The sequence below is a fragment of the Zonotrichia leucophrys genome, chromosome Z, assembly GCF_028769735.1.
Source record: "Zonotrichia leucophrys gambelii isolate GWCS_2022_RI chromosome Z, RI_Zleu_2.0, whole genome shotgun sequence".
Classification (NCBI taxonomy): domain Eukaryota; kingdom Metazoa; phylum Chordata; class Aves; order Passeriformes; family Passerellidae; genus Zonotrichia; species Zonotrichia leucophrys.
In genome coordinates, this window is record NC_088200.1 from 20,034,495 (window position 1) to 20,061,312 (window position 26,818).

The 26,818-nt window shown below is 38.2% G+C and overlaps 1 protein-coding gene across 1 annotated transcript in view; it reads left to right on the plus strand.

Moving 5' to 3' along the window:
- ADGRV1 (adhesion G protein-coupled receptor V1) overlaps positions 1-26,818 on the plus strand; it is a 269,354-nt gene that overhangs the window by 218,931 nt on the left and 23,605 nt on the right. The window contains exons 86-87 of the mRNA XM_064735976.1: positions 3,761-3,918; positions 17,834-17,955. Coding sequence (XP_064592046.1) covers positions 3,761-3,918; positions 17,834-17,955 — 280 coding nt within the window. The remainder of the gene's footprint in view (positions 1-3,760; positions 3,919-17,833; positions 17,956-26,818) is intronic.

Below are 26,818 nucleotides of genomic sequence, written 5' to 3' on the forward strand. Positions count from 1 at the left end.
GTGTAAATGGGTTTGTTCAGGATGTGTCTTCATGTATTTTACAGGCTTCAAAATAGAGTTCTTTCTCAACCACATCAGCATATAGTTGGAGAAATTTTCTTAGTAATGACAGAATTACAGAATATTCTGACTTGGAAAGGACCCACATTCCTGTCCCACTGGGTAATTCTACACACCATGAGAATACAAGTATTTTGAAAAACAGTTACAGGTCTTGATAGGTGGTAAAAGGCTATTCTGAATTTTATCCATGAGCTAATTTTAGTCCATGGCTGTCAATCAGTCTAATTTAGGAAGGGAGACTCAATTATTTCCTATGTCATTTTATCTTTTGTTTTGTTAAGATTGTTTAGGTTACTTATTAATTCTTCTGATGTTTCTGAAAAATTATGCCAAGTCATGATAATAAAAGCCTTCTGGGGCAGAATTTGCAAGGTTAATACATGTTTGCATGATTCCAATATGCATAAAGTCTTGAACCAGCTCTCATGCTAAATTTGGTAGAATTTTCTAATTCTCAACTGGTAGAAATAAAAGAATACATGCATGAGATAAAAGTAAAAGCTTTTCCCACGCCATTTATTTTTTTAGTAAAAAGACAAACTAGACAAAAATCAAAGTAATAAAACATTCAGTGTTTTTCCTTATGTAATCTTACTAATAATTGATCTTCCAACAAGTTCCTGTCAATTAAAACACAAAAAAATCACAAAAATTGGTAAACTAAAAATACAAGCAATTATGGAGGCCAGTTAAATGTTCCATCAGTTTTTGTTATCAGCTTTCTATAAAAAGGTACTTATCTCAAGTACCTGTTGATGGCTTTTCTCATAGGAACAGTGTTTTGAGACATACAATTGCATTTGTTAACAGAGAAATTTATAGCAATCCAAACAAAATTAGACATCAACAAAGTCAATGATCAAAACAAAGTGGTCAGCACAGAACCAAAGTTGAATCCTCCAGTCAGATAACCATAGTCAAGAAGGGCAAGACTTATGGCAGCCTGGGACAAAAGCTAAATAGCTGTCTTTCCAATGCTAAAAGAGACCTCAGCTGGGATCAAAAATTCTCAAAAGAATGAGGGGAAAAAAAAATACATTTTGATAAAAGGAAGTGTTATGAGGAAGTCATGATATCTCTATGATAAAATGGGAACTGAAGAAGCTAAAAGTGCTGGTTTTCTGTTGGCTTTTTTTTTTTTTTTTGGCTGGTTGGTTGGTTGGTTGTTTTTTTGTCTTTCTTGCAGAAGGCAGTATTTCAGTGGATAGATTTTTTTGATTGGTTGGTTGTTTAGTTGGTCTTTTTGCTATCACTCAAATTCAGAACAAAGAAAATTAAATACTTAAAGAAATCTAGTGCCTAAAAAAAAAAAAAAAAAAAGAAAAAAGGAATTTGCTGGAAAGCTAGGAAAGGAAATTACTGCAGGAAATAATGCTCTTCAGACAAGTAAGGTTTATAATTATGTATTTTTTTTAAGCTTCTACATCAGTCTTGCAGGGCCTTTTAAAGTAGAGTAGTTGTGTTCTGAAACATCAGCTTAGCTGATATTTTGGGATATTTTTCTAACATTTCTATCCAGTGCTAGGAATATACAGTACACAGTATTCCATGAGACAGATGTGTTACAGTAATGGAATAATATCTGTGTCCCCAGTATTAAGTACAATAAATAATTGAAGCTGGTCCCTTTAATGTTATCCCATATGATATCTCTAATAAAATATATCTGTCAACATATGTCATCACATAACTATATATGAATAAATCTTACAGGATGATGTTGTTGTCATTGACCTGCACACCATTGCTTCAAGAAAAAAATTCAAATTAAGCTTTGAAGATTAATATGGCTTTGTGTATTTCTTTACATAACTTTCCAGTATATTTTTTAGAGCAAGTACCAAAGGTTATTTGTAAAAGTGATCCATCTTTGTAGGTTTTCAATTTTATACAGCTTTTTTAAACTGAATATAAAGTAGTGTTCACAATAAAGTTTCAAAAACTCTGGTAGACTTTTGGAGTGTATATTATCTTTGAAATACAAAAATTCATCAAGTTGAAAAAAATACAGATTTGAGAACTTAAATATGCTTTTATAGAGGATTATTCTTGTGCTAAGATTCTTGCCTTCAGTATAATTATTAAATGCAGCATAGGTTGTAGTGATATGATTTCATTTCTTAGTGCTAATTGTGCCAACTCAAGAAGACATTTGGGAAAAAAAATAACTTTCATACCTAAGAAATAATAAAAATTAGAAAGATTAAATGGATGGGTTGTTGTGTTCCATATCAACCATGTTGAGAGCAGGTCAAGGGGGATGTTCCTGGCCCTCTGCTTAGCACTCATGAAGTCACTCCTGGAGTGTAGGTTCAGTTCTGGTCTTCTCAGTACAAAAGGGACGTGGACAGAGACTGTACAAGGTCCAGTGAAGGCCACTAAGATGAGCAAAGGAATTGAAGTATCTCTTCTATGAGGGAAGAAACAAACACTTTGAATTACAATGCAGAGTTCTTACTTTGCCTGATGCGTACTTATTCAGTTATCAGATGATATCTAAGCTTGGTGTCTGACTGAGCCTCTACATTCTGCAGAGAGCTGTGAGAGGTATCTAGATTGTACTGGAAATTGTTTTTGGAATTCACTGAGTATGCATGACTGCTGTTCTGAAAGATACAACGCAGGATGCAATCTTGACTTTATGGCAGTATATGAAAGTATACCCAAGCAAATCCAGAAGGTTTATCCAACCGGGTATGTCAGTGAAACATGTACCTAGGCCTCTCTCAGCATCAATGGTAAGCTTACTTAGATGAGCTGATCTAAGAAACAGAAGGGCTGTAAGTTACACCCTGTTAATAGGGATGGCAGTGGTCACATAGTCTGTAGACATACCGACTCCTGCGCCGTCCCTTGGGCTGCTCTGTTGTGCGTCATCTGTAGAGTGGGTCAGTGGCTATAAAGCCCATACTGGTCTCCAGGGAGAGCACAGAAAACCCTGATCTCTCACACTCCTAGAGCTCTCTTTAACTATCATCTCCTTTTTATTCAAGTCATCATTATATATGCATTATTTGACTCTTTCAGGGAGAATTAATATTCTTGACACATCTTTAAAAATAATTATAGCAAATAAATGAAAATGACAAGGAGAGACTGAACAACTGGGGGAAAAGTAAGGGGAAGGGAGTGAGCGTTTGGTTTCTGTGAGCAAATGACTTTAGAAGGAATAGTTATGTTGTCTTTAGGACTTGTTAATTTATTTTAAAAATATATTTTTCAAAACCTAATTTGTGCTTTCAGGAGCTAGGTATAGAAAATTTCATGATGTCCTTTTAGAAATTGGTGACTAAGAATGATCACTTTAAATAAATATAGAAGCATGTAGTTTGTTAAAATACAATATTTTTCATTTCAAGTTTATTTTTTTTCAAACTTGGTTAAGCTAAATATAACATGCATACTGGAAGAGCAAAAGCTATACTTAAGTTATAATGATAAGACCCAACAGGATAGAAAGGAACTTATCAAGTTTACTCTGGGAACAGAGTTAAAGAATTTGTGGTTTGTAAAGCACATCCTTTTTCAAAAATATTCTACTTGTGGTCTTTCAAGGTGTCTCTTATGCTTATCAACAGCATTTTAAAGAATTCGTGGTTTGTAAAGCACATCCTTTTTCAAAAATATTCTACTTGTAGTCTTTCAAGGTGTCTCTTATGCTTATCAACAGCATTTTTTTTCCATTTTTTTCCATCAGGTGTTTCATTCCAAATGCCTATGCTGCTCTCTTCACTGCTGCTCTGGTGCCATTAATGTGCCTGGTGGTGGTTTTTGTGGTGTTCATCCACGCCTATCAGGTGACTCCTCAATGGAAGGCATATGATGATATTTTCAGAGGAAGAACAAATGCAGCAGGTATGATTTGTCGGCAAACAAGTTGTACTTTTGAATGGTAGGGACTGTTCTTTCCAGCTCAGAGAACCCCACCTGAAACCATGGTTCAGTAGATTCCTACGCACTTACTTTAAGATTACGCCTGCTAATGTCCCTTTGATGTCTGTGAAAGTACTTTGATGATCAAAGCTATGTATGCAGATGCTTAACTGTCTGAGGGAGTTAAAAATATGTAAAACCTAGAACAAGAAATTAGTATCACCGGCATTGTGACTAAGTTTAGTCTACTTAAATAGAAGACCAGAAATAAAGCACTGCCCTGCTTGGATCACTGTGTTCCCATGCTAGATTTTGGCTCGAGGTATTGAACAACCTACCCCAGGGTGGGCTGGGGCTGCTCAGGTGCAATGATTGCCCACTTGCAGACCATGATCACCTATGGATGCAGGCTGTACCTCCTGCTCAACTCCAGGTGATGGGCACAGCTTTGGTCATTGTGTTTTGCTTTATATGTTGTGGCTGTGAAGCCAAGCACACATGCTCTGTGCCCTGGACTATTTGGAGTTAATGCCTCTGTTTTGATATTTCCTATGCTACTTGCAACTAAAACATGCTTGAAAGGAAAAATCTGTCTTGTGCAAAACAGGAAGTTTCAGTCGGCCTCCTCTATCAGAACAATTTCAACTACAGTGTTCCCAAAATAAAGTTGAGGCAGTTTAGACCAATATGTAATAATAATAGGACACTCTGTGGGAAGCTTAGAATATTTCTATTCTCTTCACAGTATTTAGTTAAAAGAAAATGAGCTTTAAAACCTAATGCAAATAATCTTTTGATATTTGGGGTACAGAGATATATTCCTTTCTTGAGCAAATTATCATAAATATTAAGTATGTACAATCTGAACATTTCTGCAAATATTTATGTCATTTTTGATGATGCAATGTTAGTGTGACTAAGATCTGTATGAATTCAGATAAGGTCTGATGATATCCAAGACCTTAGTTACATTCTTTAAGTTCTCTCTGATATAAATGCACAGAGGTGGCTCCTCTTGTCAGTCTTTCAGTTAATTTATTTATAATGAAATTGTAATTGTGCACCTGCAAGTCAAACTGCTGTTTTGCTACCAAAGAGCTTTTGTAACCACAAATGAAATACTGCATATGGTGACAGTGAGAGCCGGTTGGAGATGGGCTGTTTTAGAGAGAAAAACAAGTTGTGTCCTGCAATTTATGGTGGCTTAATTGTATAAGGGGACTCCATGTAGCTGCTTTTATGATTTAGGCTTCTAGAGAGAAAATATGGTGATTTCTTCTGTTTGCAACATTACCTATAACTACATAACACAGTACGAACTGTTGATTGGATCTCTGTCTTTTTTGACTGAATATTTGTCTTCTGAAATTAAAGGTGTTGGTAGTGTATTTACACAGTTTTTAATGTCTTCTGGGTATATTGTGCTTGAGGGAAAGGCAGTTTGCCGTGGTAAGGCCTAGTTTCCCTTATAAATCTTGAATCTTGACATTCGCTCAGCTGACTCCATTTTCTTACAAAATTCCTGGGAGCTGCTCCTGCTCCTGTTATTGTAGCCACATAAATGGCTGCTTTGGGAAACATTTTTCACATCAGTAAATTTGTCTGCAGTCGGTTTCATGATGATATTTTACTTTTGAAACATAGAAGAGGTCTTGGATTATACCTGCACCGAGTTCTGACTTACGAGACACTGTGTGTTAGGAAAGCCTTTTTGTGATGTTGCCTCCTTAAGTTGCACAGACATACAGTATTTTTTCTGTTTTCTTTTGACAATGAATATGCCATAAAATATGAATATGTCATCTCTCTGTTTCATCCAAAACCAGAGGAAAGGTGGAGCCTCCAAGCAGCAGTTTATCTATGCCTTAGAGAATTCAGGACAGAAGACATCAGTTGCTCTTCCCTCTTCTACTAATTCATCCACTCCATTATAGACAGCCATCATGTTGTTCTTCTACAGCTATTGGAATAAATTCTGTAAATTCTGTAAAACATCTTACTGAACTTAGGTAGTAGCATGGTGGTTTACTACTTTTTTCTGTCCTACGAGCAGAGTTTGTTACTACCCACACTAAAGGAGACTCCTGTGTATTTTTTCTTTCCTGAGAGCAGAATGACAATGCTGGGTTTCACTGTACATGTTTAAAAGAAAACATTTAGTAGCTGCAAAGATGATCTGTTTCTAGACAGATAAATATTTTCTTGGAAAACTATAGGGTATAATTGGAGGGTCTATTATTTTTATTTGTACAATGCCCTTTTTTAATTGTACCTCCTTTTCTGTCATGCATGTATTCTTCTTAGGTACACTTAAGTAAATTCATACCTCTTGTACCCTATTCTGGTAGTTTCAAGAAAATACCATAGCCCAACTATGGTATAGACAGCTAGCCCAGGAAAAATCACTTTTAGTAATTGGTGCCAATTCCTTTGGCAGTGGTCTGTGATCTTCCTAGGTGTTTATACTCTTTACTGTGACTAGGTTATCACTGTAAAAGAATATGATTTAATCAAGGCTTTAGTGTATAATAAACACAAGTAAATAGGCTAGCCAAATCTTAATTTGAGCAATATGCACACTTCCCATTACCCTGTCTGCAGCAGAAAATATGTGAGTTTTCCCTCTCATGCCCTTTTTTACTGTTCCAGAATTTCTGTTACTATTCATGTTGGTTTTCATGGTGATGGATATAGTTTACTTAGCTCAGAGAATTTTCCTTGACAGTAGAGGGCTCAAGAAAGGGCAGTGGGAGAGTCAAGAATTAGTTATCTCTTAGGGCAGTCAGCTTTTCCTTCTCAAAATTGAATATTGGAAAGAAAAGTGTGAAAGGCTGAAAAAACTGGGAAAGATGATTTTCAAGGAATACTATCTCTGTAGTCATTCAGAAGTAGGCATTGAGTTTGCTTAAAAAGAGTCCTCACTTTGTACAGATTCTGTTTGCCAGCCTTTCAGCAAACATGTTCTGTTGGCTGACTGTCCTCCTATATATAGAAACTACCTTCTCAAAAGTTAGCCTTGACAGGAGCCAAGTCAGAGCATTCATTGGATAAACACCTTTGGGCTAACTAATATTTAAGTTTGCATCACAGGACACCATTGGCCCTCCTGGCTGCCAGGGCACTGGTGACTAATATTCAGCTTGTATTTGACCAAGAACTCAAGTCCCTTTCCATGGCATGCTTGCCAGCATCTCATTCCCTAATCTGTCTGTCCATCCATCCAGGGTTGCCCCACCCCAATGCAGAATCTGGCACTTTCCTTTACTGAACTTGTTGTGCCCACATTCCTGTGCCCACTCCTGTGGCTGGCTGAGGTCTCTCTGCATGGCCTCCCTGCCTTCAAGAGTCAACAGATCCTCCCACATTTGTATTTTCTGTGACCTTGCTTAGTGTTCCTTCCAATCCTGTGTCTAAGTCATTTATGAAGATGTTAAAGAAAACAGGGCTGAGGATGGAGCCCTGTGAAAACCCACTAGTGACAGGTCCTAATATGCAAATACAGAAAATGAATAGTAACAGGACAGCAATCCAATATAAATTGTTTTGTTTTCTGTTTGCTAACCTTTCCTAATTTCACAAAAAGATTTAAAAATGTAACAGAACAACTTGATTGTTCCCTCCCTGATAACTGTAAATAGATAAGCTTAATTTATTGAATGAATCTTGAACTTACATAATTTTCACTGGCATACCCTGCTCATAAATATGCAGTACAACTTACCTGAATCAGATACCATAATTGTAAAAGTGCCAGAATTAGGGTAAAGATTAAAACTTCATGTTGTCAAAATAGAAATTCATGAATAATGCCTTGGATGTTTAGTTGCAAAACTTTAACTCCTACTTTCATCTTCCTTCATATAAATTTCTTTCATATGAAATCGTAGAATCGTTGGGGTTGGAAGGAACTTTGAAGATCATCTAGTTCCAGTCTCCAAATACATTTAATGTGTTACAGTTTGCAATTCCTAGTCACAACAAAACATGCTAAATAGTTTGCCTACACCAACTAAGAGATATATGCATTCACGATATTCAGCATGCACACTGTGTGTAATATTTTAGTCTTTGTAATGCTCCAGGAGCTTTTCATTTTTGTGATTAGGAGAAAAACAAATCTTTGCCTTCAAGATTTTTTACAAATTCTATTAGGACAAAATGCACAAGCATAATTAGATTCTGAAATAAAGAAGTAAGATCTGAATAAGGTAATAACATAAATGTATCCTCTTCACTCGTGTAATTTAGATTGCTTGCACTATGCTTCACATGTTTAAATTAGCTTATTTCCTTCAAAGAAGTCTGCAGAAGCAAGCTCACATCCATGGGCTGTGACTGCACAGTTGTAATTTTAGCACTCATTTAATATTTTGCAACTGTGCATTTCAATAATTTTATGTGGAAATAAGTAGGATCATATTTTTCTTTGTTCTGTTGATTTGCTAATTTTCTGGGATGTGCCACGTTCCCTGCATAACAGTAATGGCATAAGCTATGATAAAAGGCCTTATTTTCCCCCTTTTATTATAACACTAGGTGTCTTAAAGTTGTATGTGAAAGTTTGCCAAAACTCTGAGATTTAGTGAAAAGGTTAGAGAGACTAGTCTTTTATGATTTTGAAGCTGAGATGTATTTGTTATACTTAATGGAACATTTGCTTTTCTTTAAGAAAGTGTACTTTAATTTCAAAATTTTCCTTGCTGCAAGGATTGGCAGATCAAAAAATACAAATGAACAAAATATTTTGGCACATTTTTTACTTCCTATTCCAACAGACTATCAATGAATATTTTTTTCCAGTTCAATTTCATGGACAGGCATCTACTAATTTTCTTGTCTTCAGTATCTGGTAGTGTTAAATTCTGCACGTTTAACATTCCCAGTCAGGATTCAGTGGTTTTGTTATGATTCATTGATTGCATTTTCTTGGCGGTGTATTTCCTTCTTTGAACTTTATGACAGGAACCTGATTTGGTTTTTTTGTTTTGTTTTATTATTTTGGCCACAAAATCCTGTTACCAAACCCCCCCCTTTTTTTTTTTTTTAATGCAGCTGTCAAAAAAAATTGAAAACCAAGCCAGCAGGATTTGGAACACTGTTTTTCAAGCTTATTTTAAAAAAATGTTGTTGTGGCATTTTTATATTTACATTGGGAAGTTTAACTGGTGACTTCTTAAGCAATAGCCTGTAAATATTTTACTAATTTAGGTCTCCCACAAATTGTTGAAATTCTGTGAAGCAACACACTCTCCCCAGTCTTCTGGGAAAAAAAAAAAGTTTATAAAGACTTTTCAGGTTTTGCAGTAGATCTTCATGTTTAGCTAAAATCTGTTAAAAGCTATTAAGGTTGCATTATCAGTTGCAGTTTAACAGCCAGCCTAAGGAGAGGACACTATTTACAAGAGTAAATATTTATATGTAAACTCAGAATACAATTAAAGCTGTATTATTCAATTGCCTCTTTTATTGAATTTCCTATTTATTAAAAAGAATAAAGAAAATGGGAAAATAATATGGACCAACACAGTCGTGAGAATACAGACATTTCAATACATTTTCAATGCACAGGTCATGCTTTATTTTCTATTTCTATTTTTCATAATAATGTAGATATTTTCTGCAAAGACATATTCTGCAGTATCATCAAAGCATTAATTTTATTTAATAATTTTCAGTTTTCTTAATTTATATTTAGTTTAACATTTTTCATTGCTCAGGATTGTTGTTCTGTCCAATATCAGGGAACAAAGGAAGTGTTGGAAGGAAGTGGCAGAAAGAGGGAGGAAGGAAGGAAGTGGCGGAAGGAAGGAAGTGGCGGAAGGAAGGAAGTGGCGGACGGAAGTGGCGGAAGGAAGGGAGGAAGGAAGGGAGGAAGGAAGGGAGGAAGGAAGGGGCGGAAGGAAGGGAGGAAGGAAGGGAGGAAGGGAGGAAGGGAGGGAGGAAGGAAGGAAGGGGCGGAAGGAAGGAAGGAAGTGGCGGAAGGAAGGAAGGAAGTGGCGGAAGGAAGTGGCGGAAGGAAGTGGCGGAAGGAAGTGGCGGAAGGAAGTGGCGGAAGTGGCGGAAGTGGCGGAAGGGGAGGAAGGAAGGAAGGAAGGAAGGAAGGAAGGAAGGAAGGAAGAAGGAAGGAAGGAAGGAAGGAAGTGGCGGAAGGAAGGAAGGAAGGAAGGAAGGAAGGAAGGAAGGAAGGAAGGAAGGAAGGAAGGAAGGAAGGAAGGAAGGAAGGAAGGAAGGAAGGAAGGAAGGAAGAGAAGGAAGGAAGGAAGGAAGGAAGGAAGGAAGGAAGGAGAAAGGGAAGGAAGGAAGGAAGGAAGGAAGGAAGGCGGAAGGAGGAAGAAGGAGGAAGGAAGGAATGGGGAAGGAAGGAATGCGGAAGGAAGTGGCGGAAGGAAGGAAGGAAGTGCGGAAGGAAGTGGCGGAAGGAAGTGGCGGAAGGAAGGGCGAAGGAAGTGGCGGAAGGAAGGAAGGAAGTGGCGGAAGGAAGGAAGGAAGTGGCGGAAGGAAGGAAGGAAGGAAGTGCGGAAGGAAGGAAGGAAGGAAGGAAGGAAGGAAGGAAGGAAGGAAGGAAGGAAGGAAGGAAGGAAGGAAGGAAGGAAGGAAGGAAGGAAGGAAGGAGGAAGGAAGGAAGGAAGGAAGGAAGGAAGGAAGGAAGGAAGGAAGGAAGGAAGGAAGGAAGGAAGGAAGGAAGGAAGGAAGTGGAGGAAGGAAGGAAGGAAGTGGCGGAAGGAAGGAAGGAAGTGGCGGAAGGAATGGAAGGAAGAAGTGGGGAAGGAAGTGGCGGAAGGAAGTGGGGAAGGAAGGAGGAAGGAAGGAAGGAAGGAAGGAAGGAAGGAAGGAAGGAAGGAAGGAAGGAAGGAAGGAAGGAAGGAAGGAAGGAAGGAAGGAAGGAAGGAAGGGAAGGAAGGAAGGAAGGAAGTGGGAAGGAAGTGGCGGAAAGGGAAGGAGTGGCGGAAGGAAGTGGCGGAAGGAAGTGGCGGAAGGAAGGAAGGAAGGAAGTGGCGGAAGGAAGGAAGGAAGTGGCGGAAGGAAGGAAGGAAGGAAGTGGCGGAAGGAAGAGAAGGAAGGAAGTGGCGGAAGGAAGTGGCGAAGGAAGGAAGGAAGGAAGGAAGGAAGGAAGGAAGGAAGGAAGGAAGGAAGGAAGTGGCGGAAGGAAGGAAGTGGCGGAAGGAAGGAAGGAAGGAAGGAAGGAAGGAAGGAAGGAAGGAAGGAAGGAAGGAGGAAGGAAGGAAGGAAGGAAGGAGGAAGGAAGGAAGGAAGGAAGGAAGGAAGGGGAGGAAGGAAGGAAGTGGCGGAAGGAAGGAAGTGGCGGAAGGAAGTGGCGGAAGGAAGTGGCGGAAGGAAGTGGCGGAAGGAAGTGGCGGAAGGAAGTGGCGGAAGGAAGGAAGTGGCGGAAGGAAGTGGCGGAAGGAAGTGGCGGAAGGAAGTGGCGGAAGGAAGTGGCGGAAGGAAGGAAGTTGCGGAAGGAAGTGGCGGAAGGAAGTTGCGGAAGGAAGTTGCGGAAGGAAGTTGCGGAAGGAAGTTGCGGAAGGAAGTTGCGGAAGGAAGGAAGGAAGGAAGGAAGGAAGGAAGGAAGGAAGGAAGGAAGGAAGGAAGGAAGGAAGGAAGGAAGGAAGGAAGGGGAAGGAAGGAAGGAAGGAAGGAAGGAAGGAAGGAGGGAAGGAAGGAAGGAAGGAAGGAAGGAAGGAAGGAAGTGGCGGAAGGAAGGAAGTGGCGGAAGGAAGGAAGTGGCGGAAGGAAGTGGCGGAAGGAAGTGGCGGAAGGAAGTGGCGGAAGTGGCGGAAGTGGCGGAAGGAGGGAAGGAAGAAGGAAGGAAGGAAGGAAGGAAGGGAAGGAAGGAAGGAAGGAAGGAAGGAAGGAAGGAAGGAAGGAAGGAAGGAAGGAAGGAAGGAAGGAAGGAAGGAAGGAAGGAAGGAAGGAAGGAAGGAAGGAGGAAGGAAGGAAGGAAGGAAGGAAGGAAGGAAGGAAGGAAGGAAGGAAGGAAGGAAGGAAGGAAGTGGAAGGGAAGGAAGTGGCGGAAGGAAGTGCGGAAGGAAGTGGCGGAAGGAGGAAGGAAGGAGTGGCGGAAGGAAGTGGCGGAAGGAAGTGGCGGAAGGAAGTGCGGAAGGAAGTGGCGGAAGGAAGGAAGGAAGTGGCGGAAGGAAGGAAGGAAGGAAGGAAGTGGCGGAAGGAAGGAAGGAAGGGAAGGAAGGAAGGAAGGAAGGAAGGAGGAAGGAAGGGCGGAAGGAAGGAAGGAAGGAAGTGGCGGAAGGAAGGAAGGAAGGAAGGAAGGAAGGAAGGAAGGAAGGAAGGAAGGAAGGAAGGAAGGAAGGAAGGAAGGAAGGAAGGAAGGAAGGAAGGAAGGAAGGAAGGAAGGAAGGAAGGAAGGAAGGAAGGAAGGAAGGAAGGAGGTGGCGGAAGGAAGTGGCGGAAGGAAGGAAGTGGCGGAAGGAAGTGGCGGAAGGAAGTGGCGGAAGGAAGGAAGTGGCGGAAGGAAGGAAGTGGCGGAAGGAAGGAAGGAAGGAAGGAAGGAAGGAAGGAAGGAAGGAAGGAAGGAAGGAAGTGGCGGAAGGAAGTGGCGGAAGGAAGTGGCGGAAGGAAGGAAGGAAGGAAGGAAGGAAGGAAGGAAGGAAGGAAGGAAGGAAGGAAGTGGCGGAAGGAAGGACTTCTGTTTTGATGCCTTTGTTTAAGTGAGTTATTGTTAATTCAGTTTGTAGATGTTCTAAGTGCTTTCCCATTGCTTTTCCTCACTTTAAAGACAAAAGCCCCTTTTAACAGGAAGGCATTTTCCAATAATTTTTCACTATGCAACATGAGCAGTCACTGCCTGAAATTGTACAGGAGGTTTTCTGTTGCTTCCTCTCTGCCTCTCTGCCTTGTAAAATAGGTTGTAGTAGACAGCATCAAGCTATTAATTCGTAATAAATAGGCACTACACAGGGATGAGAGGTTAAGCATGGGAACAGTCACTTCATTAGTGAAGTTACAATGTCATGTTTGAGTCCACCTCAATCTTCAACTTGCAGTTAGGTGAGCCATTGAAAGTATGACAGTGCGTCATGGTGCAAGGCTCCTCCTCATCTTCTTTTCCATCTTCACAGTTGCTTCCACTTCTTTATTCTTCAGTGCTGCTTGTCCTCCCGGTCTTGGACTATCAAGAGGCCACATGGCTCTTAGTGTTCTCAGATGCAGAGGCTGGCAGACATCCCCTTCCCATGGTTTCCAAAGGAGGTGTTTCATGCATACAAAGAGAGTTGATGGACAGGATACACTTGGTACTGAGAAATAATTTTTCTCTTTTTTTTAGGCAGTTTCATCCCAGGTTCTAAAATTTAGTATCTATCACCACTTGTGCAATCCTTTCAGGCACAGAAGTGTGACAAGTGTTTCAGTTCTTATTTCTGAAGAAGCATGCCAGGGCTCACTGGAACCACAGTCCTATGGGGTTGAACTTCTTTGTGGATATCAGTAAGCAGCCTGCTTAGGCTGCAGTAGGTTTGGGTGCAGACATAGGAGATCATGAAATTATTTTTCTCAGTAGGTCATTACAAACCATGGAATTATAGAATGGCTTGGGTTGGAAGGGCCTTTTAAAGGTCATGTAGTCAAACCTCTCTGAAATGAACAGGGACATCTCCAGATGCCTTAGAATGCAACAGAGAATGAAACTGTCACCAGTCTTCCTCTTCTTTGTGAGGTTTATTTCAGAAATAAAGAATTGTAAGGGTTTCATTTGTTGCAAACTTAAAAACACTGTAGGTGAAGTCATAACTGTTTGGAAATATTTCATGTTTTGTTTCCAATTGTATCTTGTTGTTTCTACTATAAGGAAACCAAACAACAAACACAAGGCTCACAGCTTTTTCAGCTGGGCAATCTGGCATTTTATTACCTGAATCTTATGATGTTACTGTAGAGTTCATTATTCTTCTGGTAATTCTTCTGAACTTACAAAGTTTAGTGTGATTTTGTGAAATAAAAGTCCCCTGAAGATTACTAAATAGGGAGAAAAGCCCTGTGTCTGTTTAGGGAAGCTCCTGAGTTGTAAATGGAAGAATTGCTGGGAGAAGTATTATATCCATCCAGCTTTTTTGGCCCTTTTTAAAGGTAAGGCCAAAATTTTATATACCCAGTACAGTTCCTTTTAGGTTCTTGATGAGGTGACTAAATTTTTCCATCATCCTCATATTTTTCCTGGATTATAAATTTCATAATCTAATCCACATTTACAATGAAAATACTGCAGCCTATCTTTCAAATTCTCACAGTTTGCGAATTTAAATGTTTCTCTCACATTGTTTTTGTGTGAATCACTTACAAAATCTTGTGTTTACTCTAGGGACTCTCCTCCTGTAGGAAAATACAAATTTATTACCCTCAATGACTTATTACAACGTATTGCAGCCCTCTGAACAGAAATTTAATTTTACAAATTAAAATTATCTTTTCTCAACAATGAAGGCATGACTAACAGGGGACACTTCTAGTTATCTGGTAAATTGAATGTATGCAATTTCACCTAGGTAAATATCAAGCTGGACTATGGTAAGTTTTCAAGCTCTAACAAGCTGCAACTAGAGCTGCATAAACTGCATTTATCTGTATTGAATTTGTCAATGCTGTCAGTTTTTCTTAAGCTTATAGTAAGGAAACAGGGGCATATTTCAAGAAAAGTCAGGAACAGTCAGGACAATGATAAATGCATGCATATATACATTTATATGTATTTAAAGAGGGTGTGGACTACCTGTTGCTTAAATAAAATCTTCCATCACTTGTAGTATTATAAAACAGTGTCATAAGTATACCAAAAATGGGGACCAGCATGACTGGATTATATAATACCCAACAGAACTGCTTGTCATTGTCTCAGTTACATCACAGTAATTTTGAGCTGGCTTCTCCACATCATAAATCTTATCCACGAATGTTTATCCTTGGTAGATAACCCACATGGACTTTGAGTAAAAGTCATAGCAGGGAAGGTTCATCTGCTCAGAATAACCCTTTGGGGTTTCTTTGGGAGTGGGTCGTTGGTTTTATATTCAAATTAAGAAAACTACAAATAGTTATACTATTTTGGTCCATATCAAGACTATTTATTAGCATTCTCTTTGTGCAATTCTGATTTTATGAACATAAAAGAATTTGTTGCTTTTTTTTCATATGTTTGCTCTATTTATTGAGCTTTTGTTGGGTCAAAATCCAACAAATGGGTGTACAGAACTTGAAGATCCAAGGCTTTAAATGATGCCACAGTTTCAACTCTGTATTAGCTCTTTGCAATACTGATAACTAGGCAATTATTAGCAATGAGGAAAAAAAAAGAACGGAACCATAAACTGTACCAATATTCAGTATGTGGCAAAAAGCCAGTATCTTTACAGTTTTTCTTGTTAAAATGTTATGTCTGTATGGTGTGGGGTATTGAGTACATTCAGAAGGCCCTTACTATTTGTGCAATATTAAAAAAAAAATTACTAAAGGGCTCACAAACTGCTGTTTCTGGAGCAATACCTGTAAAAACACATACCCACTCTTTGTTGATGCTTCATAACTAATGTGGAGAGGGGCAATGTCTGGCCAAGCAGTGTGCAGACCTGGCAAACATGGACTTTGAATTCTGCTGCAAACATGGTAATACAGGGGCTGGTTCTTTTCAGTTTCTGGAGAACATGTGGAGGTGAAAATTTACTTTTGTTTTCCTTATTGCAAACTTTGTCCAGGCAGACATCTTCCTGCCAGCATTCCATAAGTCTTTTATGCTATAAATACAGTGGAGAACATAAAATGGAAAATGTATGGATCCTTAAGGACAGATTCTGCACATATTTCTGTAGATGAATGAAGTTAACTGATTCAAAGTCTATCTTGTGGCTCTTGGGCTGAGAGGAAGTTGTCACTCTAAGTTTTTTGGGGTCTGATGTCTTATGTTTGACTTGAAAGGGAAAATAACAACAAATCAAAGAATAAGCTATTCTTATCATTTCCTACAATCCTGTAAGTGGCCAGAGCTGGGACCACTTATGTATCCACGTGTCATGGTTTGGCACTGGCTAGATGCCAGGCCATGAAAAACCATTCACTCATTGTCCTCTGTTATAGTTGAGCAGAGGAGGGGGAAAGAAAAAAACCCAAAAGGCTTATGGTGTGAGATAAGGATTAGGAGGAAACACTTTAAGGGCAAAATAGGCTCAAAACTTAAATGACAAAAAGAAAAAAAATATTAACAAAATTAAAAGAGGAGAATGCAAACTAAACCTTTAGAACACCCTTTCTCCACCCCACTCCAGCTCTTCCTTCCTTCTCACTGACAATGCAGGGAGACAAAACAGTTTTTTAGTCAGTTTTTTATTCCATCTGTTATTTTTAAAAAAATCTTTCTTCAGTTTGCTTAGGAAGAAGAGTCTCTTCTGTTATGTTGTGGGGTCCTTCTCACAGGAAACAGTTCTTTGTAACTTCTCTAACGTGGTTCTAATTTTCATGAGTAGCAGCCCCCCACGACCTGCTGTAAGTGAGTACCTCCCACAGGCAAAGCAGTATTCCCACAACTGTTTGCATGGGTCATTAGTTCATGAAATGTAGTCTTTTAAGGATGAACTGTCTAGTTTGAAAGCAGGGATTCTCTTTCTCTATCTCTGGAAGCAAGGGTCTTCTTTCTTTCTTCAAGTTTCCCACTAGATTACAGCTTTTCAGCTTCCACATGCTCCAGCATGAACACCTTTTCTCACAGGCTGTGAGTGCACTTCTGCATCCCCACATGTACTTCACAAATTACAGGGAAGCTGTTTCATTATAGTCCTCACCATGACTTGTAGAATAATCTCACCTCTGATGCCTGGAGCACCTCCTGCTCCTCCCTCCTTTCACTGACCTTGGTGTCCCCATGTTGTTCTCGTGTCTTCACCTTTTCCTTTTCTCTGACATAGGAAAGAATTGGGGTCCGTAGGTTTGGTTGTTATCAAGTTCTGTGAGTTGAAAGGTTCTTACAGTGTTGATTCCATCCAAGCTCTGCTTTGGGGATTTGCTTGTCATGACCTTTGCCATTGGCCATGTGGTCCCCACCAGCACAGCACAGGTGGCACCAGCTGCCGCAGTGCCAGCTCCATTCAGCGCCTCTCTTCATGTGGGGCACTGAAAGGAGCAGCTGCTGCTGCTGCCTCTGCCCTTCTGCCCTCAGCATGGCTAGTTAAAACAGCCAAGCAAGCACAGTTAGCTGTGGACTGTGCTAAGATAGCCCTGGCCACATGGTCCCAGTCACATTGGGAAGGCCCCCAGTGGCCACCTTGCCACTTCTGGGAGGAAAAGAAAGAAGAATTGCATGTATTTTTTTCCCTTCTTAAGTATGTAATCACAGAGGCATTACCAACTTCTTTAATTGGCTTAGCAGCACGCCTATTTTTAGACCCAGCCCACAATTGACTTTGCCAGGCATAGAGAAAGTTTCTAGCAGCTTCCCACAGGAAAAATTTCTTCTGTGGCTGGTGTCTTCCCTCCTAAACAAAAAATCAAGCCATGCAAAACCAACACACCATAATACTTTTCTTCTTTTCCCTTTCCTCTCAATTCTTAGAAATCAATTTTCTCTCAAAATTTCTAGAGCTTGACAAGAGTTCTTCTATTCTTTTCCAAGGTTCAGCATATTTTTTTCACTTCATGTGTGCTCTTCCCACCACTTGGTTTGTTGAGCTGGGCTGTGCTCATTCTGCCCCAGACATCCTTCCACTGGTCTTCTGATCTGAGGTAGGGTCATAAAAGCCCTGGGACTGCCACCCAACTAGAGCAGGACAAGGGCTGCCCACCACTGGAGAACAAGCTCCGAGGTTAGCCACACACAGCAAAACTATGTTCTGTGTCAGTAATTCTTTAAAAAGTGTTTTTTCCAAGGGCACAGCAGCTGAAACTCTGTATTTGTGGTTTGCAGAGATCCCCTTGGTCTTGTACCTCTTTGCCCTGATTTCCATCACCTGGCTGTGGGGAGGACTGCACATGGCTTACAGGCACCTCTGGATGTTAGTCTTCTTCATCATCTTCAACAGCCTGCAGGTAAGAGCCAGCATCTGGCTGGTCCCTTGGTCTTCTTGCTGACCTGAGTTTTCTCCACTCACGTTTGTCATTCTGGCTTCACCAGCTAAACATCATCCAGTAACTCACTGCCACAGTGTGGAAGTGTGTATTCTGTTTACATCTCAAACTGACATATGGAATGCATATTAAAGCAAGGGATGCATTATTTTTAAACAATAGCACCATAATTACATAGATTTCATTTCATAGCTAATACACTCAGAAAGAAAACTGCTTGCTTCTGTATGTAAAGTGTTACTGAGATAATTATACCAATAAAACTGAAGTTCCTGCAGCCTTTGCAAAATCACTATTTCAATTTTCTGTAGATGTTAATAATAACAATAATGATAATAATGATAATGATGATAATAATAACAACAACAGCAACAACAATAATAATAAAAACCACACAAATATTTTAAATTCTAAAGCCATAACACAGAATCTTTTTCCATTGTAAGAGGTGAGCCTTGAGGCTTGGCTTTTCTCATATAGCAAATAACTTTTATTAAAAAAGAAAAAATAAAGACTAAATGTTCATCGTTAATAATTTAAAAAATGTAAATAGCTCTTTCCAAAATTTTACCCATGTAAGTGTTTGGATAGAGAAACCAATGCATTGCAGCACTGCATTTAATACCATACTGCTTATTGCTGAATTATTGATAGAATAATGGTTAGTATATCACAGATGGGAAAATACCTCTGATGTCAGAAAACAGTGAAATTAGCAGGAGATTTAAAATTATATATAAAAATCTTTGGAGGACAAGTACTTCTGGACTCAAGTATGCCATTCTTGTTTTTTTTAGAACAGAAACCTCTGTGACAACTTTTATTTCTCAATATTAAAAATCTTTATACCCCATCAAATAACAATTAACTAAAAAGGCATATTTTCACAAAATGTACTTATTTTATATTGAAAATGTGGGTGTTTCCTTAGGCAGTGTTAAAATACTTTTAAAATTGCATCTCAGAAATATTTTTTTTAAATTGAGAAAAAAATATACTTTATTCTCCCAGAAACAGATTTTTTATTTTTCTGTATATATTGTTGTTTAATTATTATATGTATATATTGACATATCAATATGTACTTCTGCTCTGCTTCACCAGTGGATGTGGTCTCTTTTGGCATCTTGCCTTAATGATTATTACTAATATCTGGGAAATAACTGCATATTTCAACAGGCCGGAAAAAGTTAATACAGCATCTTTATTCACATTATGTCAATACTGATCTTCTGCATCAGGAAAAGAAACCTTTTACTTTTTTTCTTTCTAGCCCAAGAGAATCGGGAAAACCTGAAATATATAATAATTATTTTCTTTATTCAAAGGGGGTAAAAACATTTCAAATGCATAATCTCTTCCTGCTTATTATTTTAAACTAAAACATGCATGGCTGGAGCTCCAACTCAAACAGTAGTAAACACAAACTTTATTTCAACTATGAGGAGCTTAATAACTTATACTCCATGCATTACAAGTGGATTTTTATCCTTTGTTGGATTTTTGTATTGTAAAATGTAATAGAACAGTATCCATTACATTTTATAACTATTTACTAACTGCTTTTTTAAGTATAAAGCTACCATATACTTAAAAGGAAAACAGTTTTTTGTGCTGCATACCCTGGAAGAAGTTTAAAAATAGAGTAGCTCTTTCACAGTACTACAGGTTTTAAATTTGTTTGTTTTAGTAGATGATTGTATTCAGTGCTTTGTAAATCTCCATAATAAAAGAAGCTTTAAAAATATTTCCTGGAATGCCCCCACACTTTAAATAACCATCCCATATGGACCATTCTATTCTTTTAAAGTTAAGATTTATCTAGTCAAGAACTGGAAAAACTGATGTGTGATTCAAGTGATCAGACATACAGCATGAAATGAAAAGCAGGGAAGGAACAAGGTGAAAAGTCTGTAAATTTCTTTAATCTATGCTATTCATCAAATAATCAGATACAACTAACTAACTCAGAAAATATCAATATGCAAAGTCTTTGTGTAGAACAAAATTATGTATTACCAATACTGAATAAGGTATTTTTTTAATACTGAATAAGGTATTTTTTATTACTGAAGGTTTTGCCGTAGGCAGGTGCAGCTTCAGAAAGGATTTTTAGACCACCTTCCCACCGATGAGGGGCTGGTCTTGGGGAGTATACACTTCCTGCTGAGAGTCATTCTGACCCAGAGGCTATGCAGAGCCACGTGTATCCAGCTCATGAACAGTCATGCCCAGTGTCATTTGAAGATTTAAACTCAGCCAATCTGTCTGTAACTGGGAAAGGAAATGGGACTTGATAGTGGATAACACATTTTCATAATGATAGCAGTAGAAACTACCTGTCTTTGTCATGCATTCTATTGGCGTCTTATTCTCATGTCTTTGTCAGCTCTCAGAATTGATGATTGTTAAAACAAGGCTGTTTTTCTGCAATAAAAGGTGGGTTTACCATTTATTGGTGAGCATTTCTGTTACACAATGAGCCCTGTTTCAGCTGGAAAGCAATTCATTGCTCATTAAGAGTTTTTTCCATGACAGGAAAGAGGAGATGAAATAGTTTACAGGAAGTAGAGGCCTGGTTCCCAGCTGTCAAGGAGCTATGGACTGTGTAAAGAAGCAGAACGTGATCCATTAAAATGTGTTGGATATTCAAATGGATTCAACACAGGAGATTGAAAGGACACTGAATATGATCCATTGTGTTTGTTTAGCCCTATGACATGCATTTCCCAGGGAATGCACTTGCTTGAAAAGTCATTCACTCAGTACAAATTGTTTCCAAGAACTTCCTGCAGGAAAAGGTTCCCATCAGAGACAAGTTTATAGTAGGAATTATTCTAGTACATGGAGGGGAAAGTAACCATTTCCCTGTAACTTCAGGAGTAAACATGCAAATGGGAGGGCAATAGCTGATTTACAAAATAAAAAGTACATTTAGAAAACCATGAAAGAAAAAGAAGTGTGTTGGGTATTTTGAATTCCTTAGCAGTATGTACCTAATTGTCCTACCCAGACAGCATCTGTGATGCAGAAACATTCTCTATTGCTCTGGCATGATAAGCCTTGGCTCCTCGTCTTTTCCCTTGTGAAACAGAAAAAATGTTTACCTCTCTTCTTAACTTAGTATTGTCATTGTGGATTTATTCACAAGATACATCTGGGGTCAGGAGTGAAAGAATAAGCTGCTATCTTGAGTCTGCCTCTCAAATATTTGGAATTTCGCAAGCTCTTCTGCATGCACTATACCCATCTAAATGATCACCTTGTTTTTCCTGCAGTTAGGAGAATGTTTATGTTTTGTATAGCTGACATCAGCAGAGGCCTATTTGCATTCAAGGGATCTAAAGTTCAGGGCAGTGGTTGGATCTCTTCCTGTTGTTTGCAAAAGGGTCAAAAAGAGACTTCAGGTCCATTCCTAGGCTATTCTCTGCAGCCAATTTTCTTAGTATAATCTAGATATTTCTTTGGCTGTATTTCCAGCACTGCACTATGCACCTCCATCCTCTATAACTTAAGAATGTATCTACACTGTAAACTACAAGTAATTAGGTATGCCACAGCTACCCCAGTCACAGTTTCCTTGCAATAAGTCCCAACTCCCCTCTCTTAGCAATAATTTAATTAATTTAATTTTTCAATAACTAATTTTGAATTGAAACCTTACTCTTATGAAATACTGTGATATTACCCACCAACAGTATAAAACCTCAATTTTTCAGGAATATCAGGGGAAAAAATAAATGACAGCTGGTAGGTAATCCATTATTAATGGCAGTATTTAAAAAATCCTTTTGTGTTTTTTTTTAGATAAGGGTTAAATGTCTGCCTGTTTTATATTTGAGCATACTCGACAACTCATGTTCATGTAATAAGCATCAGTGTTACATGCAAAGTACTTCTTCCCAAGAAATGCAGGAAAAATCTGTAAGAGTTGATGGGTAGTTTTCCAAACTGGGCAAATGGCCTGACTTGCCCAATGCAATATCTCAGTTAGAGATAAATTTTTCTCAGTAGAGATAAATTTTGCAAAAAGTTCTAAAAGTCAGCTCATTTTTAGTAGATTGCAATAAGAGAAAATTCAGAAGTTCGGGTACAAATACCTGAAAAGCCTTTAACAAGAAACATGAGAATACAGAAAACAAGAGAGTGGGTGCACATCCAAACCTGACATTGACTGGAGAAGATGAGATTAACCGGACTTCATTAATTAAACAAATTAATTAAGATAATTAAAATAACTGTGGCAAGCCAGAATCGGAGGAAAGGCTAGCTTGAGTAGAAAGGGAGATAAGATATCAAAGAAAACTAGTATGTTGGGGGAAAAATAAAACCAACACAAACCCCTGAAATATTATAATGAAACAATAGAAAATATACTAAGAGAAATCAAGATGACACAATTTTAGAAGGAGAAATAAAGTTTAAAAAATACCACATATTGTGATAGTAAAAAGTGAGTGAAGATAAACTGTTCTGTAAGTTGCTGAATTATATTATGCAGGAAAGCAAAAGTACACAGTTTATAAAGCCCATGCCAGTACCAGTCACAAATGGAATATGTATTTTTTCCTAGAACATACTATTCAACTCTGGGATGTAGCCTGGGGACACAGAGAGAGCCACCACTATAAATAGGCTCACTTCCTGTGTGTTATGACGTGTTCTGAAAGCTTCTGCTGTGATGAGTCAGAGGTAGACTTGAAGATCCCATGCAGTGGTTCAGATGATCAAAGCCACACAAAACTAAACAGAACCCAGTATTAGGCAGACATGAGATGCTGAATGTAAAAGGCTGCCTACAGATTTTGCAAAAGGTGATTCTACACTGCAAATTAGCCCAACAAAAGGCAATGAAGCCCTCATAGTAATGCCAAGATGAACCACAATTTATATCAAGCCTGTCAAGAAAAGGACATATGCTTGTTCAAGTAGATACAGTCCAACCAAATCTTCTGTCAGCTGAGTGCACAAACCAAACACAGTTAAACACAAGGCAAGCAATTCAAATAGTACCCAGACACAAAATACACATCCAAAGCAATTCACATCTGCATTTTGACGTCTGTTCAATAAAGCTGTTTCTGGTGGCTTGGATTCTTAGCTGGAAGGAAAGACAATAGTGTACTCAGAGCCATTCACTTAACCTTGAAAGTTGTTCACTATGTGCAATTTTTTAAAGTAAAAATAACTACACTAAAGCAAGTAAAGAAAGCATGTCACTTTTGAGCCTTCACACTTTTTGACATCAGCTAAACTTCTTGGTTGTAGTCTTGATTGGACAGTAGCATTGGCAGTATGCATTATAGTAGCTGTGTAAGCACAAGCTGTCCACGAGACTTGATTACACTGTAAATCAAGAGAATGCAACAATTTTATATCCCTTTTTCTATGTTTGCAACTTCTTTCTTTAAAAAGAGTCCTCTCTGTTCCTAGTTACCACCTGAAATGTACTTTAACACGTTATTTCTGTAATTACTTATGAAATGATAGTTAAAGATTTAATTTAGCTATTCAAGTCCTTACATAACTGACCCAAAATCAATCTATAGCTGAAGACAAAACAAAGAAAAACTCTGCAGTGTCAAGTAAAAATAGAAAGCATTGTTAGGATAGAACTGAAATACATGAGAAATTGATGTCAGAAGAGTAGTTTGTGTTTAGAGCTGTGTTTATAATGTGTTTAAATAATACACAGTAGAAAAGTGTACTGAAGTGGACTTTGATTTACTGGATTTTCAACTAATCACAGAAAAAAGCATTTAGACTTTTCAGTGACACTCTTAAAATAGAAAAATGTGGCTATAATATATATTTTACTGCAATTAAATAACATTTTAAATCTTCCAGCATCTATGAATTTCCTTCATTAATTCTTGAAGAATTTTATATTAATATATTTTAGGAAAAATCTCTTAACACCAATTTTTTTGCAACTGAAGGTGAAAAAGTCATTTTAGCCATTCTCCTTAGGAGGTGTTAGTAATGGCCAGAATTATGTAGCACATAACAAGTAAGAAATGCAACTGTAATTGCTGCAATGGGTGGAAGTATGTCTGCTGAAAAGGACGTGGGATCAGGTGTGTTCTTTTAATTTTCCACCTCTGTCAATATGAGTCGACTTTTCTTACTGTGAAGTATAACATAACAACTCAGTTAGTTGGGCATCTATAGCAAATTGCTCATCACTGCAAATGCTTATTTTACAGTGAAGACAGAGTAGCTCTTTAAGAGCTGATGAAAATAATTTTGCTAGCCTAGGAAATAAGGAATCGGAAGTTGTCCAAACGAAGACAAAATTAGCCTAAAAGAAAATCTTCAATGGATTCTTTTTAGAGGTGTTTTCCTCTAAAGAATCACAGAATCATCTAGGTTGGAAAAACCCTTAAGAGATTGGGTCCAACCCGTGACCCAACACCACTTTGTCAACTAGACCATGGCACTGAGTGCCAGTCCAGTCTTTTCTTAAACACCTCTAGGGAAGGTGACTCCACCACTGTCACAGACACATTTTATGAAGAATCCTTTCTTTAGGATTTTTTCTCCTGAGAAGAAAGAGAAAAAATCCTAAAGGAGAGGCCCCAGGATCAAAATGTAAACAATAATTATCTGCTGCTGTGGAATGCAACAGGTGCATCTGTGATTGGTCTCATGTAGCTTCTAATTAATGGCCAATCACAGTCAGCTGGCTCAGACTCTTTGTCCGAGACACAAGCTTTTGTAATCATTCCTTTCCTTTTCTTTTCTATTCTTAGCTAGCCTTCTGATAACATCCTTTCTTCTATTCTTTTAGCATAGTTTTAATATAATATATATAATAAAATAATAAATCAAACCTTCTGAAGCATGGAGTCAACATTCTCTTCTCTTGCCTCATCCTAAGACCTGTGTGAGCACCGTCACACAACACCTCCCTGGGCAGCCCATTCCAATATAGAACTTCTTTCTAATATCCACTTTAAAACTTCACTAGGTTCGTTTAAGACTATGTCCTCTGGTCCTTGTTGGTGGTGTGGAATAAAGATACGGTAAGCGGCCAAAAGAAATATTGACTCTTAGAAACAGTGGCATGATATGAAAATAGGTTGTCTTTAACTCAAAAATGGTTTGGAACACAATGAAAAAAGAATCCTGAAATAAGCCTGGGAGACTTCTATACATCAACAAAACTTTTTATGCTAGAACAATGGTTCAGTTACATCTTGTGTTCTAACTGTGTTTTGATTTTGACAGCTAGAAGCCTGTCATTTCAATAGCAGTTTTATTTATAAATTTCAATAGTGTCTTCTTTGTAAGATAAGATACTTATAAATAATACCTGGTTTGGATGTCTTGATATTATCCTAGCTGTTATCTACAAACCTGGACAAAATAAAAGCAGCAGATATGTTTAAGTCATAGCAGGTATTTAAAGACAGTTTCCCAGCAAAATTGAAGGAGTAAGATTTAAGGAAAAAATATGGTGAAAATAAAATAAGGAAAATATAAAAAATAATAATAATGGATCTTGATACAAACTTTTACTTGCATTTTTCTTGTGAGCATGGCAGAAGAAGTGCTAGTCTAGCTGTTCTATAAAGAGATTTAGGTATTATTGTTTATTCAGAAGACTGATGTATCCTATGTAATGAAATGAATGAGTTTTAGTCTGAAGAATGACTTAGTAGGAATTCTGTGCAATCCAATCACGCTAAGTGGGGAATTATGCACTAAGATACAAGTAGTGAAAGAATTTCTGCTATAAATTGATAAGCTATGTATATATGTATATACATATAAGAAGTAGAAACTGGGATGAGTGTTTCACTTACCTCATGACAAATGCAAATCAGCAGCATAATATAGATCTGAAAGAAGCAAATGTGATGCTCACTTTGTAAACAAGAGCAATTTAAATGCTATTGTAAAGGGTATTGGTGATGCATTATTTGGGATCCTGTGGACATTTCTAAGCCCATTGGTCAAAGAGATGAATTCTGTATATTGTAGCAGTAGGGGGAAAAAAAAAGCATGAGCAGGAATTTGAAAATCTTATTTCAGAAGCCTGAAAGAATTTCACATGTTATCTGTCATCTATTTCCTGTGTCAATATTGGCCTTGATCTAGTAGCTATATAATCACACTCGTGTCATCTTGCATGCAAAATAGTATACCCTAGTTTTTTAGTGACTTCAGTCTGTTTTCAGAATCTAGTCTAATTAAGAGCAACATTTGAGTTCCAGCATCTCGGTTCTGTTCAGAAGGCAGTGTGATGTGAGAGCACAGGCAAAGGACTGAGCATCTTTCCTGCTTGCATCCACTTTTCCTTCTTCCAATAGAAGTGACAGCTGTGGGACAAACACTTAAACATCTAACCTACTCAGAAACATTGAGTGTGGCGTGACCTCATACCACCGAGTTCTTCAAGATAGTCAGTGTTTCCATCTGTTAACAAAAATTCCTTAATTTAAAGTGTTAACTGCAGTGTTAACTGTTGTAAATCATTTAAAAGTCAGTTTGTTTGTGAGTATGTGAATGTAATGTTATCAGTGAACCACCTTTCCATATAGAATTTTTGTGATGGATTATATTCTCCAAAATGGAAAATGTGAACAGTTAGATATGAGGTTTGAATATAGCTGTTTAGAAGCAACTCTCTCAGGAAGTTTTGTGATGCATATGAGGACTGCAAATTTGAGTCTGGAAGGAGTTGGGCAACTGTGAAGCAGGAGCTAACCAAAGTTGGATGAAAATTGCTAAATTATGTTTTCTTTATTTTCAGAAAAATGTCAAGTATTGCTCTTTTGCTTTTGCCTTTACAAAGGTCAATTGGATTCTAAACAGCATC